The sequence below is a fragment of the Salvelinus alpinus genome, chromosome 4 (genome assembly GCF_045679555.1).
Source record: "Salvelinus alpinus chromosome 4, SLU_Salpinus.1, whole genome shotgun sequence".
Classification (NCBI taxonomy): Eukaryota; Metazoa; Chordata; class Actinopteri; order Salmoniformes; family Salmonidae; genus Salvelinus; species Salvelinus alpinus.
In genome coordinates, this window is record NC_092089.1 from 57,177,171 (window position 1) to 57,198,081 (window position 20,911).

General features: G+C 42.3%; 1 protein-coding gene across 1 annotated transcript in view; it reads right to left on the reverse strand.

Moving 5' to 3' along the window:
* The window catches only part of LOC139574025 (receptor-type tyrosine-protein phosphatase U-like), a 198,019-nt gene that overhangs the window by 13,855 nt on the left and 163,253 nt on the right, over positions 1–20,911 (reverse strand). Inside the window, 3 exon segments of the mRNA XM_071398144.1 lie at positions 12,107–12,264; positions 13,638–13,763; positions 17,715–18,029. Of these exon segments, the coding sequence (XP_071254245.1) occupies positions 12,107–12,264; positions 13,638–13,763; positions 17,715–18,029 (599 nt within the window).

Here is a 20,911-nt window from a genome sequence, read left to right on the forward strand (position 1 = left end):
ATGCTGTATGTTGTACTAAAGTAATTTTTTAAAATCTAACACAGCGGTTGCATTAAGAACCAGTGTATCTTTCATTTGCTGTACAACATGTATTTTTTAGTAAAGTTTATGATGAGTTTTTTGGTTAGATTACGTGATGTTACAACATGATGTTATCCTGTTTGGGATAGAGGGCGCTGTTTTCACTTTGGGATAAAATCGTGCCCAATTTAAACGGCCTCGTACTCTATTCTTGCTCGTACAATATGCATATTATTATTACTATTGGATAGAAAACACTCAAGTTTCTAAAACCGTTTGAATTATATCTGTGAGTAAAACAGAACTCATTTTGCAGCAAACTTCCTGTCAGAAAGTGAAAAATCTGAAATCGAGGCTCTGTTCCAGGGCCTCCCTATTCATTTGCTTGAAATCTATGGATATACATGCACTTCATACGCCTTCCACTAGATGTCAATAGGCAGTGAGAGGTGGAATGGGGTGTCTAGCTTTATCTGAGGTCAAAAGAGAGCTCTTGGAATGACATGACCCCAATTTCCTTTGTTCAGCAACTCTGGATTGCCTTCTGAAAAGCTTTCGTTATAGACGGCTAATATCTCCGGCTTTGATTTTATTTGATAAATGTGATAATATCATCGTAAAGTATGTTTTTTCAATATAGTTTTATCAGATTATTGAACGTTTATCGGGAGTTTTGGCGTGTTCCGTTCTCTGCGTTTGGTGACGATGGACAGCTTCGCGCCACTTGGCTAGCTTTGGTTGCTAATTCGACAGACGAAGAGGACATTCTAAATCCAAACAACGATTATTCTGGACAAAGGACCCCTTGTACAAGATTCTGATGGAAGCTCAGCAAAAGTAGGACCCATTTATGATGTTATTTCGTATTTCTGTCGAAAATGTTTAGTATTATTTTCTGCCCTGATTTTGGGCGCTGTTCGTTATAACGTAAGCTGGATGTCGTACTAAAGTTATTTTTAGAATTCTAACACGGCGATTGCATTAAGAACTAGTGTATCTATCATTTGCTGTACAACATTTATTTTTTAGTAAAGTATATGATGAGTTATTTGGTCAGAATAGGTGAGTGTCAGAAATATATCCGGAGATTCTGGAAAAAAGTTGCTACGTTTTCACAATGTATAACCACGGATTTCAGCTCTAAATATGCACATTTTCGAACAAAACATAAGTGTATTGTATAACCTGATGTTATAGGACTGTCATCTGATGAAGCTTGTCAAGGTTAGTGAAAAACTATATATCTTTTGCTGTTTTCTTGCGATCGCTAACTTTTGCTGCCGATAAATGGGTTGTGTTTTTGGCTATTGTGGTAAGCTAATATAATTCTATATTGTGTTTTCGCTGTAAAACTCTTAAAAAATCTGAAATATTGGCTGGATTCACAAGATGTTTGTCTTTCATTTACTGTACACCATGTATTTTTCATAAATGTTTTATGATGAGTATTTATGTATTTCACGTTGCTCTCTGTAATTATTCTGGCTGTTTTGGTGCTATTTGTGATGGTGGCTGCAATGTAAAACTATGATTTATACCTCAAATATGCACATTATCGAACAAAACATAAATGTATTGTATAACATGATGTTATAAGACTGTCATCTGATGAAGTTGTTCAAGGTTAGTGATTCATTTTATCTCTATTTGTGGGTTTTGTGAAAGCTACATTTGCGGTGGAAACATGGTGAAAACATGGCGTTGTGTGTTTGGCTATTGTGGTGAGCTATTATAAATATATTTTGTGTTTTCGCTGTAAAACATTTTAAAAATTGGAAATGATGGCTGGATTCACAAGATGTTTATCTTTCATTTGCTGTATTGGACTTGTGATTTCATGAAATTATATTATATGATATCCCTGTCGCGTTAGGCTAGGCTATGCTAGTCAGCTTTTTTGATGAGGAGGATCCCAGATCCGGGAGGGTGACTCGTTAGAGGTTAATCCATAACACCTACGTTCTTTCAACAATATGTTATGAACAGTGATATCAAAGCCTGCACGGAAGTATAACAAAACAGCTCCCACAATCACATTATTATAATTTTCTTTCAGTCAATCAGTCATTTGTGTCAGTGTAGGTAGGAGGCATGTTGTGTGTCCTCCCCTATAAGCATAGTCTGTAAAAAAACATCTGTAAAATAACATTGTATTCGGTCGAACACGATTTCTTCCAAAAGCTCGCTAAGCGCTGTTAACAAGCTGATTGGTCTGCTGTTTGAACCATTAAAGGGTGCTTTGCTATTTTTGGGCAGTGGAATGACCTTCGCCTCCATCCAGGCCTGAGGGCACACTGTCTTCTAGGCTTAGATTGAAGATGTGGCAAATAGGAGTCGCAATGTATTCCGTTACCAACGTCTGTAATTTACCATCCAGGTTGTCGGTTCCAGGTGGTTTATCCTTATTTATAGATTCAAAGCTACAGTGCTTGTGTTTCATTATTTGGTCCATTATGTATGAATATGAACTCAGCATTTGTTGTTTGCATGTCATGCCAAAGTTAGCTAATCTAGTAAAAAAAAAAGTTTTTAAAAAGAGGTTGGCAATATCAAAGGGTTTTTGTTATTAAAAAAATGTTTGCACCAAAAAAAACAACCATACATATACAGTATATACATTTTTAACGGGGTGCAGGTGTGGTTGGAAGCACAAGGGCTTATATGAAAACCACACTACAAAAAAACTATATACAGTACATATTGTAAGTTCTAAAATATGTGTGCATGTGAGAGTTAGGTTATTTGGAGGAGATTACTGAGTAGTTTGGTTCATCAGGCTGACCCCCAGTCTCCGCTTGAAGTTATTGAGGGATGATGATGTTTCAGCAATGTGAAGATAAGAATTCCAGAGTATGGTACCTCTGTATCTGATAGAGAATTGACTATGTGAGGTGCGGCATTGGGGAGGGTGAAGGTTATTGTGTCTTGTGTTGTATAGATGAATTTCAGAATGAACCTGGACGAATCCATTGAAGGGTTTAGGTACACTGTGGGAGGTATGAGTATTTGTAGATGAAAGTGCATGATTGGCATACATTATTGTCGTAAAATAAATATATTGAGTTTCAGATGGAGAGCAGATGGAGCTAGATAATTAGAGTTGGCTAGTCTTTTTGTATGATGAGTACTTTGTTTAGGTAGGAGGCATACGCAGAGTACTGGCCCAGGCAATATTACAGTAAATGAGATATGGTTAAATTAAGCTATTGTACAGAGTTAGGAAGCAAGCCTGATGAACCAAACCACTAATCTTCCATCACTTTGCTGCAAAAAAATGTAATATGATCTTTCCAGGATAACTTTTCATCAATTAATACTCTGAAAATGACTTGTTCCATTTCATTCCCACCAATTGAGATGATGGATATGTTTTCTGTATAATATTTCTTATTCATACTAGTGAATTCAATAAAGTAGGATTTTTTTTACATTTAAAGATAATTTGTTCAGAAGATTTTGCCATGACTGAGTTGGCTTTATTAATTAGTGAATAAAAATTATTGTGATAAAATCAAATTAGCATCATCAGCAAAGAAAATGGGAAGTAACTGTAAGGAACTCTTAAACAGATCATCAACCCTTTTGTCGGTAGAATCAATAAAGAGTTGTAGGAAGAACTCAGCGTTATTTTCCAGCAGATCTATTAGATCTTTATAGAACTATTTTCATTTATCAATTAGTTCATGGAGTGTAGTGCTTGAGACGTATTCCTCTTCCACATTGAGTTTTGCAGAGTTTTTTTAGTATTAGCCATGCTACAAGCTTGTTGTGAGCTAAAATGAGTTCGCAAACACAACCCACATCCCACATCCCGAAAACAAGTGCTGCCAGTGAAATGGCAAACACACAAGCAACACACAGGCACCAGTACGATAAACAGAGAGAAAGCGGACAACTTGCTCACTGTATGGATCCTGGCTGCACTTTAATAATAAATGAGCGGAAGATGACCAACGTGGATACAAGCAGTATGCGGTGCATTAACTTCTCTAGGATGGGGCAGCATTTTCACATTTGGATGAAAAGCGTGCCCAGAGTAAACTCAGTCCCAGATGCTAATATATGCATATTATTATTAGTATTGGATAGAAAACACTCTGAAGTTTCTTAAACTGTTTGAATCATGTCTGTGACTATAACATAACTTATTTGGCAGGCAGAAACCCGAGGACAAACCAATCAGATTCAATTTTTTTGAGGTCACTCTCTTTTCAATGGATTTTCATTGGGAATCCAGATTTTTAAGGGAACGTCCTGCAGTTCCTATCACTTCCACTGGATGTCAACAGTCTTTAGAAATTGGTTGAGGTTTGTCCTTTGAGAAATGAAGAAGTAGGCATGTTCAGAATGAGGCTCCAGTGAAGTGTACTGTTTGTTAGAGGCGCGTGACCAGAAAGCATGCTCCACATTGTTTTCCTCCGGTATTGAACACAGATCCTCCCATCTTCAATTTTATTGATTATTTACGTAAAAAAATACCTAAAGTTGTTTTACAAAAGTAGTTTGAAATGTTTGGACAAAGCTTACAGGTAACTTTAAAGATATTTTGTAGTCACGTTGTGCAAGTTGGAACCGGTGTTTTTCTGGATCAAACGCGCCAAATAAATGGACATTTTGGATATATAGCGACGGAATTAATCGAACAAAAGGACCATTTGTGATGTTTATGGGACATATTGGAGTGCCAACAGAAGAAGCTCGTCAAAGGTAAGGCATGAATTATATCTTTATTTCTGCGTTTTGTGTCGCGCCGGGAGGGTTGAAATATGATGGTCTGTGATTGTTAGCTGGGGTACTATCCTCAGATAATAGCATTGTTTGCTTTCGCCGTAAAGCATTTTTGAAATCTGACACGTTGGCTGGATTCACAACAAGTGTAGCTTTAATTTGGTATATTCAATGTGTGATTTCATGAAAGTTTAATTTTTATAGTAATTTATTTGAATTTGGCGCTCTGCATTTTCACTGGATGTTGGCCAGGTGGGACGCTACCGACCGTCCCACATATCCCAGAGAGGTAGCCAAAACACTGGTCAAAGATGCTTGGAGAAGACCGTGGTAGGAGCATTCACTTACCCACTGAACGAACTGTGTGAACGAGCAGCGTGAACAACGTCAGAGTCCTTCCGGGTGCCAACCTGGTTGATACTATTATGAATGAGCCATTAGCCTCAATGAAGGACGGAGCTGAGTTAGCTTAGAGTTAGCTTAGTTTAGAAGCCTATAATTTCATTTAAGGTACTCCAGAACTTTTACTATCATTCTTCATATCATTTATCTTTGTTCCATAGTATAGTTTCTTCTTCTTTTTGTTAAGTTTAGCTATCTGAGTTCTCATATACTGCATGTTTTCCAATCCGCTATGTTGCCAGACTTATTTTTAAGATTTAAAAAAAGCTTTACAGCGAAAGCACACCATGGATTAATCTGAGTACAGCGCTCAGAGACCAAAACAAGCCATACAGATACCCGCCATGTTGTGGAGTCAACAGAAGTCCAAAATAGCATTATAAATATCCACTTACCTTTGATGATCTTCATCGGAATGCACTCCCAGGAATCCCAGTTCCACAATACATGTTTGTTTTGTTCGATAAAGTCCATCATTTATGTCCAAATACCTCCTTTTTGTTCGCGCGTTTAGTTCACAAATCCACAAGGCACGAGCACTAGGTCCACACGAAATGTCAAAAAAGTTATATTACAGTTCGTAGAAACATGTCAAACGATGTATAGAATCTATCTTAAATCTTCAAAAATCTTCAATAATGTTTCAACCGGACAATTCCTTTGTCTTTAGAAATGAAAAGGAACAGAGCTCGCTCTCACGGCCGTGAGCCTGAATTAGCTCATGGCATTCTGCCAGACCGCTTAGTCAAACAGCTCTTATTCTCTCCCCCTCACAGTAGAAGCCTGAAACAAGGTTCTAAAGACTGTTGACATCTAGTGGAAGCCTTAGGAAGTGCAATCGGACCAAATTTACACTGTATATTGGATAGGCAAAGACTTGAAAACCTAAAAACCTAAGATTTCCCACTTCCTGGTTGGAGTTTTTCTAAGGTTTTTGCCTGCCATATTAGTTCTGTTATACTCACAGACATCATTCAAACAGTTTTAGAAACTTCAGAGTGTTTTCTATCCAAATCTACTAATAATATGCATATGTTAGCTTCTGGGCCTGAGTAGCAGGCAGTTTACTCTAGGCACGCTTTTCATCCGAACGTAAAAATTGCGCTCCCAGCCATAAGAAGTTAACTTCTACCGCCTCAGAAACCCGGATCCGGGAGCACCCCCCACCCCCCCACCAGTAAAAAAGCTGAATAGCATAGCTAGCATAGCGTCACAAGTAAATAGTAGCATCTAAATATCATTCAATCACAAGTCCAAGATACCAGATGAAAGATCCACTTCTTGTGAATCCAGCAATCATTTCTGATTTTTAAAATGTTTTACAGGGAAGACACAATATGTAAATCTATTAGCTAACCACGTTAACAAAAGACACCATTTTTCTTTGTCCACCATTTTTTCTCTCCACCAGTAGCTATCACCAATTCGGCCAAATAAAGATATTGATAGCCACTAACCAAGAAAAAACCTCATCAGATGACAGTCTGATAACATATTTATTGTATAGGATAGGTTTTGTTAGAAAAATTTGCATATTTCAGGTAGAAATCATAGTTTACAATTGCACCCACCATCACAACTCGACTAGAATAAATACAGAGAGCAACGTGTATTACCAATTTACTCATCATAAAACATTTCATAAAAATAGACAAAGCATAGCAATGGAAAGACACAGATCTTGTGAATTCAGACAATATTTCAGATTTTCTAAGCGTTTTACAGCGAAAACACAATAAATCGTTATATTAGCATACCACATGTGCAAACGTTACCCCAGCATGAATTCAAGGCAACGGGAGCGATAACGTTATGATCACCAAAATATATTCATTTTTTCACTAACCTTCTCAGAATTCTTCCGATGACACTCCTGTAACATCATATTACAACATACATATAGAGTTTGTTCGAAAATGTGCATATTTAGCCACAAAAAAACGTGGTTATACAATGAGAATAGTAGCAAAACTGTCCTGAAAATGTCGGGCGCCATCTTTGAGAGTGATCTAGTCTAATCGATAACTAATCATAAACTTGACTAAAAAATACAGGGTTGACAGGAATCGAAAGACAAATTAGTTCTTAATGCAATCGCTGACTTACATTTCAAAAATTATCCTTACTGTGCAATACCGGGTCCGCCAAAGCGAAGCTACACAAAACAAAATGGCGAAATATGCGTTTAACATTTTTCAACAGAACAGCGATTTATCATCATAATTAGTTCTTACTATGAGCTGTTCTTCCATCAGAATCTTGGGCAATGTATCCTTTCTCCGGTCTAATCGTCTTTTGGTCGAAAGATGTCCTCTTGTCCCGTCGAAATGGCCACTAACGTTCGGTATGTACAGGAAACGTGCCCAGCTCATGGAAGGGCGTCACAAATAAATGAATCAAAATCGCACTAAACGGATATGAATTGCTATAAAACGGTTTAAATTAACTACCTTATGATGTTTTTAACACCTATAACGGGTAAAAACATGACCGGCGATATATTACTGGCTGAACCAAGGCTTGGAAAGAGGTCAGTCCGACGTCCATTGTGCGTCGAGCGCAGGGTCCGAAAGAAAGCTCCTTCCGGTCTTTGGTGTTTTATACAGGCCCTGATTGCGCAATCGACTCCATTCAAATTGTCACCACTTACTGACATCTAGAGGAAGGCGTAGGCAGTGTTTGTATCCTCATAGCATTCACAGGGACATTAAAACTGACCTGGGACCAGAGGCCAAGATTTCTGAAATCTCACTCCCTGTCAGGAAAAGTTCTGTAGAATGAGTTCTGTTCCACTCAGAGACATAATTCCAACGGTTATAGAAACTAGAGAGTGTTTTCTATCCAATAATAACAATAATATGCATATTGTACGAGCAAGAATTGAGTACTAGGCAGTTTAATTTGGCAATGTCAACAAAAAAAAAAGTGCTAACAGCTCCCCCTATTGACAAAAGGTTTTAATGTAGGCTATTTGTAGTGCTTTTCTGGGATTCTTGATTGTTTTTATTGCTTTACTGGGAGGCTTATCAGAGGTAGACATGACAGTGATATTTACATTTGAGCTGATAGCGCAGGGTGAAGTGCTAACAGTGGGCTTCTTACTATTGCAAAAGATCTCAGTGCTAACAGTATAACTCAGGTTCATAGGCACATGCTTACCGCTGAGAATATCTGTTGTTTTGACAGAGACATTTAGTTGAAAATATATTAGGTTACGTACAATATGAATGCCAACACCACTGGGAAAATGTACATTGCAGCAGCACCACAACAGCTCAGCAACAAAATGGTAGGAATGGTTGGGTCACTGATAAGTCATTGTCTCAACGCGGCTTTGAAATGGGAAGACAGGGTCCAGTAAGCATGTTGTGTGTGGCATTTTGTGGTGCTAGACGGTCTGGGATATCATCATAAGCTAAAGGAACATTAATAAACAACGGAGGCGAGGCCACATCCTCATTCCTGAAATGCACCCTGGGAAGGCTGACACCAAGTCGCCGCGGCAGCCAATATGGGCAATATTAAGGTAATCAATCGGCGTCAGCAGTTTGGAAGCCTGGAATTTATTGTTGTGAGAGCCGGCACATTCTGTATTAAGCCATAATTGATTTCATCGCTATAATCTCTTTCCCGGTTGTCGTGGGTATTGCTGTGTGACAGCACTGAGTGATGTATTTTTGGACTGTGGTGGCGGAGGTGCACGTGTTGTCATTCAGCGATGTGCATAAGGCTCCATAGCTCTATATTCAGTCAGGTCCTGAACTGAGTTCTTATGAGAGGAGGAGAGTACAGTGCAATGCAGCCAAAAAGCCATGTGGCGCCATGCTTTCTGCTCAAACCACCTCTTACACTGATTCATGTTGTTCTGTAGTTCTTGATTGAGGAGGGGCATTCCTGATGGCTGGTACCTGATTGGCTTTGAGCCTTATGAACTGGTGTTTATCAGAGGTAACGCCTACTTCATTGTCTGTGATTGGGTGCTAGCTATGTTGACTGCTGGTGTTTGATTAGGTAAAGGCAAGGCTGACCTCCAGTCTGGGAGTACTGCTGTTTATGTGTGTATGTTTGTGTATGTCTGTCCCTGTGTGTCAAATCAAAACAAACTTTATTTGTCACATGCTCTGAATACTACAAGTGTATACCTTACTGTGAAATGCTTACTTACAAGCACTTAACCAACAGTGCAGTTCAAGAAGAGCTAAGAAAATATTTACCAAAATAAACTAAAGCAAATAAAATGTATTCAAATAAAAGGTAACACAATAACATAACAATAACGAGGCTAAATACAAGGGGTACCGGTACCGTGTCAGTGTGCGGGGGAACAGGTTAGTGAAGGTAATTTGTACATGTAGGTAGGGGTGAAGTGACTGCATAGATAAGTAACAGCGAGTAGCAGCAGTGTACAAAACAAATGGAGGGGGGTGGTCAATGTAATAGGCCGGTTGCCATTCGAATAATTGTTCATCAGTTTTATGGCTTGGGGGTAGAAGCTGTTAAGGAGCCTTTTGGTCCTAGACTAGGTGCTCCGGTACTGCTTGCCGTGCGTTAGCAGAGAAAACAGTCTATGACTTGGGTGACTGGAGTCTCTGACAATTTTATGAGCTTTCCTCTGACACCGCCTATTATATAGATCCTGGGTGGCAGGAAGCTTGCCCCCAGTGATGTACTGGGCCGTACGCACTACCCTCTGTAGCACCTTATGTTCAGATGCCGAGCAGTTGCCATACCAGGTGGTGATGCAACCGGTTAGGATGCTCTCAATGGTGCAGCTATAAAACTTTTTGAGGATCTAGGGACCCATGCCAAATCTCCTGAGTCTCCTGAGGGGGAAAAGGTGTTGTTGTGCCCTCTTCACAACTATCTTGGTGTGTTTGGACCATGATAGTTTGTTGGTGATGTGGACACCAAGGAACTTGAAACTCTCAACCCGCTCCACTACAGTCCCGTTGATGTTAATGGGGGCCTGTTCAGTCCGCCTTTTCCTGTAGTCCACGATCAGCTCCTTTGTCTTGCTCACATTGAGGGAGAGATTGTTGTCCTGTCACCACACTGCCAGTTCTCTGACCTCCTTCCTATAGGCCATATCGTCGTTGTCGGTGATCAGGCCTACCACTGTTATGTCGTCAGCAAACTTAATGATAGTGTTGGAGTCGTGTTTGGCCACGCAGTCGTGGGTGAACAGGGAGTACAGGAGGGGCCAAAGTACACACCCCTGAGGGGCCCCAGTGTTGAGGATCAGCGTGGCAGACGTGTTGTTGCCTACCCTTACCACCTGGGGGCAGCCCGTCAGGAGTTGCAGAGGGAGGTGTTTAGTCCCAGGGTCCTTAGCTTAGTGATGAGGTTCATGAGTGCTATGGTGTTGAACGCTGAGCTGTAGTCAATGAACAGCAATCTCACATAGGTGTTCCTTTTGTACAGGTTGGAAAGGGCATTGTGGAGTGCAATAGAGATTGCATCATCTTTGGATCTGTTGGGGCGGTATGCGAATTGGCGTGGGTCTAGGTCAGGGGTGTCAAACTCATCTTGCCCTGGGGGCCGCATTCGGTCTTCAGTGAGGTCCGGAGGGCCGCATTGAAAATTTGTTGCATTTCCTCTACATCAAAATTGGAAACTGAATTGTTCTCTATCCATCGTTCTGGGAATTTTCTATGTCTAGCTTTCATTCTGGTGATTATTAGCGAGCTGGGCACAATCTACAAATTGTTTGTTTCAATTTGATTTGAGTCATTTTAAAGTATACTGAGTTCATTTTATTTTTTACTCAAACCACACGCGGGCCTGATTGGACACTCTCGTTTGCACAAGTTCAGCCGCCTTCATCATGCATCGTTTAACAAAGTCACCGTCGGAATACGGCTTCGATGCTAATGCTATTTCGCTAGCAATTAGGTAGCTGGCTTTTACCGCTGCTTCACTGACTTCTCGGCTCTGGATGAAAGTTGACTGCTGTTTCCTCAGACCCGCCAGCAATTCGTTAATCTTATCTCTTCTCAGTTGTCCTTGCAAGCCGTCATATTTTTCGCTGTGATGAGTCTCGTAGTGGCGTCGAATATTATATTCCTTCAATACCGAAACTTGTTGCAAACACACCAAGCACGAAGGTTTTCCGTGCATCTCTGTAAATAAATAGGACGTGGTCCATTTTTCTTTGAAAATTCTACACTCCTTATCTACTTTTCTCCGTTTGGATAACGACATTTTGGCTAATGAGGGTGTAGCGGAGAGGTAGAGACCAAGGTATTAACAACGTCGTAACAAGCAGCAGATGGCGCATTGATACCGTCTGCTGTTTTCAGTCTGTCTCAGTGATGCGGCTTGTCTTCTACTCTGATGGAAAGAGTGCGCCCCTTAGCGGATAATCCATGAATTGCAGCGAATTAAAAATATTAATTCCATGTCTTTTATGCATTTTTTCCACTTTCAAATTATCCTGCGGGCCTGATCGAACCTCCTTGGGGGCCGGTTCCGGCCCGCGGGCCGTATGTTTGACACCCCTGGTCTAGGTCATCCGGGAGGATGCTGTTGATGTGAGCCATGACCAGCCTTTCAAAGCACTGAGTGCTACGGGCGGTAATCATTTAGGCAGGTTACCTTCGCTTCTTTGGGCACATAGACTATGGTGGTCTGCTTGAAACATGTAGGTATTACAGACTCAGTCAGGGAGAAGTTGAAAATGTCAGTGAAGACACTTGCCAGTTGGTTCGCTCATGCTTTGAGTACACGTCCTGGTAATCCATCTGGCCCCGCGGCTTTGTGGATGTTGACCTGTTTAAAGGCCTTGCTCACATCGGCTATGGGGAGAGTGATCACACAGTTGTATGCTTCAGTGTTGCTTGCCTCGAAGCGAGCACTGAAGCATACACGAGAGCACCAGTGTGTGTGTGTTTGTGTGTCAGTGATTGCGTTCGTGCATGTGAGCACTCGTGTGTGTCAGATTGTCAGGAATACTCACAGGCAGTGGACAACAGTGCGGCCATCTCCACACTCCCTCTGCCACTTGTGCACGCGAGCCAGTAGGCTGAGGAAGGCCTTCTTGGAATCGGGCACGTCGCGGTAGGCTGACCAGCGCAGAAACTGGAACTGACACACTACCAGCTGGCCCTCCTGGAGCTAAGGATAGAAAGAAAACATGAAGCTCATGAGACCTAAATGTGAGTGTGTGTATGCGTGTGTGTGCATGAGTTCCTGCCTGCGTGTGCGCGTTCATGTGTGTCCATAAGTGTGTGTGAGATTTATAGCTCTGCTGGTGAGACTGGGACCTGAGGTGTGAAAGAGAGATGTCCATGTGTGCTCAGAGCTATAGCCCAAACCAGCACCTGCATTAATATCACTCTGCTGCTGCAGGGGCACACGTGACAGCTGTAACGGCCTCCAGCCCTACAAGTAAGGAGCTAGGGATGCACTGTAAGTCATGCAGATTGGACTAACACAAACAAATAGGATGCAAGGAGAAGTTACAATCATGGAAGTGGGATTTTCTATGGACCTATTTCACACACACAAACAATTGCACACACCCTCGTTTCACACAGACAAACACACCATTTCCCGACACTATGCTATCTGTGGGATGGATTCTTCCAGGTTGTGTGAGGTGCTGTTTGACAGTGCAGTGTGGAGGAGAGAGGTAGAGAGAGGTAGTGTAGGTGAGGAGGGATGACAGGAGGGGTAGATTGGGGAAAGGAGAATGCCACTCTATGAGGGTGGTTATGGACACCTCCTGTCACACCCTGCCAGCAGGGACAGGCCTCGCATGGAGGGGTCAGTCTGGTTGACAGTGATGCAACACACCTATTCATTTACACACCCACACACAGTACAGCAATGTACACAAACTTAGATCTTTCTACCGTTCTGACAGACAGACGGAGATAATTAAGACACACACACGAAGGCACGTAGGCATACGCACAAGCACGAACATGCACACGCACACCAAACAAAGTCTCTATTATTCTTCACAGAGGTAGGGAGGGAATATTGATAGGCATCTTCCTTTTCTTCCTGCCGGCATACTAAGGGGGACTTTGACAACACCAGTACTCCCTGTACTTTGACAACAGAGCTGTCATCTTCAGTTGGGATTGACATGAAGCCTGTTTCATGAGTTCTGCCTGATTCTCTACGTCAGGTACTTGATTTAAATTTGTGACATGCTTTATGAACCAATAAAAAGGGGGAGAAAATTTGCATTTGAGTCTATTACAATATCACACATTGTGGATGTGACATGCATTATGGTCAAAGTCCCCCTTAGTATCCCGGCAGGAAGAAGATGCCCATAAATGTAATGACAAGCAGGAAATTAAAAAAGGGAGATTGTTTTATAGGGTTGAACGCATCTACTGTGTGTGTGTGTGTGTGTGTGTGTGTGTGTGTGTGTGTGTGTGTGTGTGTGTGTGTGTGTGTGTGTGTGTGTGTGTGTGTGTGTGTGTGTGTGTGTGTGTGTGTGTGTGTGTGTATACATGCTCTTAGTGACTCACCCGTGTCACATTTTTGACACAGAACAGACGAGTGATGACGTCGTCGTCAGCTGACGTGGACAGGAACTCAACCTTCATTGGCCCATACTGCTGTAGACCAGGCTCTGGCCAGTACTGGACACAGGGCTAGAGAGAGAGAGGAGGGGAAAGAGAGAGACAGAGAGAGACAGGGAGGTAGGGTAGAGTGAAAAAAGGAGGAGGAGGAGAAAATAGCTAATTTGGCATCTTTGGGACCTATAGATCACTGTCAAGAGTCGAATCAATTCACCCCCAAAACCACCCTGTGACGACTCCAAATGTGTTCCAACGGCATGTGATTGGAACTGGTACTGTAACAAAAACTAGCAGACCTTTCTGAAAGGAAGGGTTCTCACATAATTATGAAACAGAGTGAGTGCAGAGAGAGAGAGAGAAAGAGAGAGGGGGAGGGAGAGTGTGAGAGGAAGAGACAAAGTGAATGTGAATGTGTGTGAGAGAGACAGAGCAAGAGCGAGCAACAGAGAAGTGGGCCGGTATTAAGAGAGAGTCAGGCAGACACTGTGAGATACCTAAAAAGAGAAACCTTGAGTTATAGCTTGGGGGTAGGAATTAAAGGTGACAGCTGAATCTGTAGTTACTGAAATGAAGCGAGGAGTGTTACTGATTCCACAATATCAATGTGGTAAGAGATCAAAGAAACACAATGCAGTGCGGACAAAATGGCGCCGGAGGAGATGGGCGCCGTTTTACGGTCTCCTAACCAATTGTGCTATTATGTGTTTTTTTCCGCGATATTTGTAAATTATCTTGTACATAATGTTTCTGCAACCGTATCTTACGGAAGAAAACAGCTTTTGGATATCAGGACAACGATCACTCACCTCGGATTAGACGAAGATTTCTTCAACAACAACTACAACAAGCAGGACTCACACGATATTCTCCAAACACCCCACAGGGCAGACATCCCAATTATTCGCAAAAGGAAGTGACGCAGAGGACGAAGAGCTGGATTCCTCGTCCGGACCCGCAGAAGGCAACTAGGAAAGCTGCCGTTACCGTCAATATTACTCGCCAACGTGCAATCATTGGAAAATAAACTAGACGTGGTACGATCACGAATATCCTACCAACGAGACATCAAAAACTGTAATATCCTATGCTTCACGGAATCATGGCTGAATGACGACATGGATATCCAGCTAGCATGAGACACGCTGCACCGGCAGGATAGAACAGCACACTTCGGTAAGAAGAGAGGAGGGGGGGGGTCTGTGCATATTTGTAAACAGTTGGTGCACGAAATCTAAGGAAGTCGCTAGATTTTGCTCGCCTGAAGTAGAGTATATAGTGATAAATTGCAGGCTACACTACTTGCCTAGAGAGTTCTTAGCTATACTTTTCGTGACTGACTCGGGCTATAAAAAAATTGTCAGATGAAACAGATGCTAAACTACAGGACTGCTTTGCTTTCACAGACTGGAACATGTTCCGGGATTCTTCCGATGACATTGAGGAATATACCACATCAGTCACTGGCTTTATCAATAAGTGCATTGAGGACGTCGTCCCCACAGTGACTGTACGTACATACCCCAACCAGAAGCCATGGATTACAGGCAACATTCGCACTGAGCTAAAGGGTAGAGCTGCCGCTTTCAAGGTGCAGGACTCTAACCCGGAAGCTTACAAGAAATCCTGCTATGCCTTGCGACGAACCATCAAACAGGCAAAGCGTCAATACAGGGCTAAGGTTGAATCATACTACACTGGCTCCGACGCTCGTCTGATGTGGCAGGGCTTGCAAACTATTACAGACTACAAAAGGGAAGCACAGCCGCGAGCTGACACAAGCCTACCAGACGAGCTAAATCACTTCTATGCTCGCTTCGAGGCAAGCAACACTGAGGCATGCATGAGAGCATCAGCTGTTCCGGACGACTGTGTGATCACGCTCTCTGTAGCCGACGTGAGTGAGACCTTTAAACAGGTCAACATACACAAGGCAGCGGGGCCAGACGGATTACCAGGACGTGTGCTCCGGGCATGTGCTGACCAACTGGCAGGTGTCTTCACTGACATTTTCAACATGTCCCTGATTGAGTCTGTAATACCAACATGCTTCAAGCAGACCACCATAGTCCCTGTGCCCAAGAACACAAAGGCAACCTGCCTAAATGACTACAGACCCGTAGCACTTACGTCCGTAGCCATGAAGTGCTTTGAAAGGCTGGTAATGGCTCACATCAATACCATTATCCCAGAAACCCTAGACCCACTCCAATTTGCATACCGCCCAAACAGATCCACAGATGATGCAATCTCTCTTGCACTCCACACTGCCCTTTCCCACCTGGACAAAAGGAACACCTATGTGAAAATGCTGTTCATTGACTACAGCTCAGCGTTCAACACCATAGTACCCTCAAAGCTCATCACCAAGCTAAGGAACCTGGGACTAAACACCTCCCTCTGCAACTGGATCCTGGAATTCCTGACAGGCCGTCCCCAGGTGGTGAGGGTAGGTAACAACACATCTGCCATGCTGACCCTCAACACTGGAGCTCCACAGGGGTGCGTGCTCAGTCCCCTCCTGTACTCCCTGTTCACCCACGACTGCATGGCCAGGCACGACTCCAACACCATCATTAAGTTTGCTGACGACACAACAGTGGTAGGCCTGATCACCGACAACGACGAGACAGCCTGTAGGGAGGAGGTCAGAAACCTGGCCGGGTGGTGCCAGAATAACAACCTATCCCTCAATGTAACCAAGACTAAGGAGATGATTGTGGACTACAGGAAAAGGAGCATCGAGCACGTCCCCGTTCTAATCGACGGCGCTGTAGTGGAGCAGGTTGAGAGCTTCAAATTCCTTGGTGTCCACATCAACAACAAACTAGATTGGTCCAAACACACCAAGACAGTCGTGAAGAGGGCACGATTAAGCCTATTCCCCTTCAGGAAACTAAAAAGATTTGGCATGGGTCCTGCGATCCTCCAAAGGTTCTACAGCTGCAACATCGAGAGCATCCTGACCGGTTGCATCACTGCCTGGTACGGCAATTGCTCGGCCTCCAACCGCAAGGCACTTCAGAGGGTAGTGAGTACGGCCCAGTACATCACTGGGGCAAAGACCCCAGCCACCCCAGTCATAGACTGTTCTCTCTACTACCGCATGACAAGTGGTACCGGGTTGCCAAGTCTAGGACAAAAAGGCTTCTCAACAGTTTTTACCCCCAAGCCATAAGACTCCTGAACAGGTAACCAAATGGTTACCAGGACTATTTGCATTGTGTGCCCCCCCAACCCCTCTTTTACGCTGCTGCTATTCTCTTGTTATCTTATATGCATAGTCACTTTAACTACACATTCATGTACATACTACCTAAATTGGCCCGACCAACCAGTGCTCCCGCACATTGGCTAACCGGGCTATCTGCATTGTGTCCCACCACCTGCCAACCCCTCTTTTTACGCTTCTGCTACTCTCTGTTCATCATATATGCATAGTCACTTTAACGATACCTACATGTACATACTACCTCACTAAGCCTGACTAACAGGTGTCTGTATATAGCCCTGCTACTCTTTTTTCAAATGTATTTTTACTGTTGTTTTATTTCTTTACTTACCTACACACACAAAGACAAACACACCTTTTTTTTTTCGCACCATTGGTTAGAGCCTGTAAGTAAGCATTTCACTGTAAGGTTGTATTCGGCGCAAGTTACAAATACACTTTGATTTGATTGAATTTGATTTGATTTGAAAGAACAAATCCAAAAGCACACACACTTATACAGAGACTAAGTGATGGCAGAGCAGCATGGCTCTGACTGGCTAAGTCTTCTGCTATTAGCACTATGGACACAGGAGCAAGAGTTGAGCTAAGATACAGCATCCCAGACACTGCCAGTAGAACTAGATTCAGACTCAGATCTGCAGCATTGTTCACTGTCAAACGTGAAATGCGGATTCATCAACAGAACACTGTCCCTTCCTAATAAACTGCATTCATTAACATATACATATACATATCTATTACATGCATACAGTATATCTTAATATACATAAATATTGATATATATAGCTCACCCAGGCAGAGTTGGACTGGTTGAGCTGGTTGAGCATGACCACCGAGGTGCAGCCGTAGTCGAACACCAACCTCCAGAAGTCGGCGGTGGTGCCGGGGAGCGGGTGAGGGGTGACGATGAAAGCGGCGGGCTGGTGGAAGCTATCAGTGAGTGCCGCATTGATGTAGTTGTTGCTCTCGCCCTCGGTGGTGACCAGGAATGTCAGGACGCGGTCGGGCGGTAGCACGTCCATGCTGCGGTTCTTCTCCCGGTTCCTGGGGAGCAGGGCGATGCTGCACTCCTCCACGTCCAGGTGAGGGGTGACCGAGTTCAACGTCTGGAGTACGGAAGGGAGGTGGAAAGGGAGGGAAAATGGAGGGGAGGAGGGAGGAAGAAAAGTGGGAGGGATATAAAGATTTAATGAAGGGAGAATTTATGAGATTGGTGAGGTGAGGAGAGATAGGTGAAAAATAGGTGATGAAGAAAAAAGAGGGAAAGAGGGAATTGATGTAGGCGGACAGAGAGAAGGGGAGAAAGTGAGGGTGGAGAAACAGCGTGTAATGACAGATTGGCCACTCGTTATTCTCTGTCAATATTGGTACATTGATTGACAGTTTCAGTTAGAAGCATCTGTTGAGGATAGAGGGCGCTATTTTCACTTTGGGGAAAAATCGTGCCCAATTTAAACGGCCTCGTACTCTATTCTTGCTCGTACAATATGCATATTATTATTACTATTGGATAGAAAACACTCTCAAGTTTCTAAAACCGTTTGAATTATATCTGTGAGTAAAACAGAACTCATTTTGCAGCAAACTTCCTGTCAGAAAGTGAAAAATCTGAAATCGAGGCTCTGTTCCAGGCCCTCCCTATCATTTTGCTTGAGATTTATGACTATACATGCACTTCATACGCCTTCCACTAGATGTCAATAGGCTGTGAGAGGTGAAATGGAGTGTATAGGTATTTCTATGGTGAAAAGAGGCCTCTTGGAATGACAGGACCCCAATTTCCTCTGTTCAGGATGACGCGGGATGGACATCAGCTTTGGCTTCTGAAAAGCTTTCCCTATAGACGTGTAATATCTCCGGCTTTGATTTTATTTGATAAATGTGACAATATCATCGTAAAGTATGTTTTTTCAATATAGTTTAAAACCTTTTCTCAATAGGGGGTGCTGTTTACACTTTGAAGAGTTTTCGTTCCCAGATTAAACTGCCTCGTACTCAATTCTTGCTCGTACAATATGCATATTATTATTACTATTGGATAGAAAACACTCTCTAGTTTCTAAAACCGTTTGAATTATTTCTCTGAGTGAAACAGAACTCATTCTACAGCACACTTCCTGTCAAGAAGTGAGATTTCTGAAATTGAGGTCTCTGTTCCAGGGTCGGTTTATAAATTCCCTTATAAGCTATGGGGCTACATGCACTGCATACGCCTTCCCCTAGATGTCAGTAAGCGGTGAGACTTTGAATGGAGCGGATAGCACCATCTGGGGGAGTATAAAACCTCTTGGAACGGAAGTACCGACCTTTTCGACGAGGCGCCTGACGCATGAGGGACACCGGCATGGCATCTTCAAAAGCTTTCGGTTTAGCAGTTCTATATCTCCGGCTCTGATTTAATTTGTTTTTTGTCTTAAAAACTTCATAAGGTAGTTAATTTAAACCGACTTATAGCAGTTTATAGCAGTTCATTGCGATTTTCTGGAGTTTCTTTGTCAGGCGTTATCACGAGTTGGGCACCTCTCCGGTACATCGGCGTTAGCAGCTAATTTCTACAGGAGTAGAGGACATCTTTCAACCAAAATACGATTGTTCTGGACAAAGGACCACTTGCCCAAGATTCTGATGGAAGATCATCCAAAAGTAAGAGCTATTTATGATGTTAATTCGTATATCTGTGGAAAGATGTAAAATTATTAGTCCGCCATTGATTTAGGCATGGTCTCGCTGTAACGCACGCTGAATGTCGAGTAACGTTAATTTTAAAAATATAACACAGCGGTTGCATTAAGAACTAATGTGTCTTTCATTTGCTGTCCAACCTGTATTTTTTAGTCAAGTTTACGATTAGTTATCGATTAGATTAGGTGCCTCTCCAAGATGGCGCCGGCCAGATTGCCTGAAATGTTGCTACTAATCACATTGTATAACCACGATTTGTGCTGCTAAATATGCATATTTTCGAACAAAACCTATATGCATTGTGTAATATGATGTTACAGGACTGTCATCTGATGAAGTATATCAAGGTTAGTCAAAAATTATATATCTTTTGCTGGATTGTTACGATCGCTAACCTTTGCTACTGGTAAACGGCTTGTGTTTCCGGCTATTGTGGTAAGCTAATATAATGCTAAATTGTGTTTTCGCTGTAAAACACTTAAAAAATCGGAAATATTGTCTGGATTCACAAGATGTTGGTCTTTCATTTGCTGTACGCTGTGTATTTTTCAGAAATGTTTTATGATGAGTATTTCGGTATTTGACGTTGGTCTCTGTAATTATTCTGGCTGCTTCGGCACTATTTCAGATTGCAGCTGCAATGTAGAACTGTGATTTATACCTGAAATATGCACATTTTTCTAAAAAAACACATGCTATACAATAAATATGTTATCAGACTGTCATCTGATGATGTTGTTTCTTGGTTAGTGGCTATATATATCTTTATTTGGTCGAAATTGTGATAGCTACCTATGCAGGAAAAAAATGGTGGAAAAAAAAGTTGTGTCTTTTGCTATCGTGGTTAGCTAATAGATTTACATATTGTGTCTTTCCTGTAAAACATTTTAAAAATCAGAAATGATGGCTGGATTCACAAGATGTGTATCTTTCATCTGGTGTCTTGGACTTGTGATTTAATGATATTTAGATGCTAGTATTTACTTGTGACGCTATGCTAGGCTATGCTAGTCAGCTTTTTTACTGTGGGGGGTGCTCCCGGATCCGGGATGGTGTGCAAGTAGAAGTTAATCAGATTATTGAATTTTTTTCGGGAGTTTTGGCGTGTTCCGTTCACTGCGTTTGTTCACGAAGGAGAGCTTGGCTAGTTTTGCTTGCTAATTCGCGAGGGAAATAGGCCATTCTAAAACCAAACAACGATTGTTCTGGACAAAGGACCACTTGTACAACATTCTGATGGAAGATCATCCAAAGTAGGACCCATTTATGATGTTATTTCATATATCTGTCGAAAATTGTTTACTAT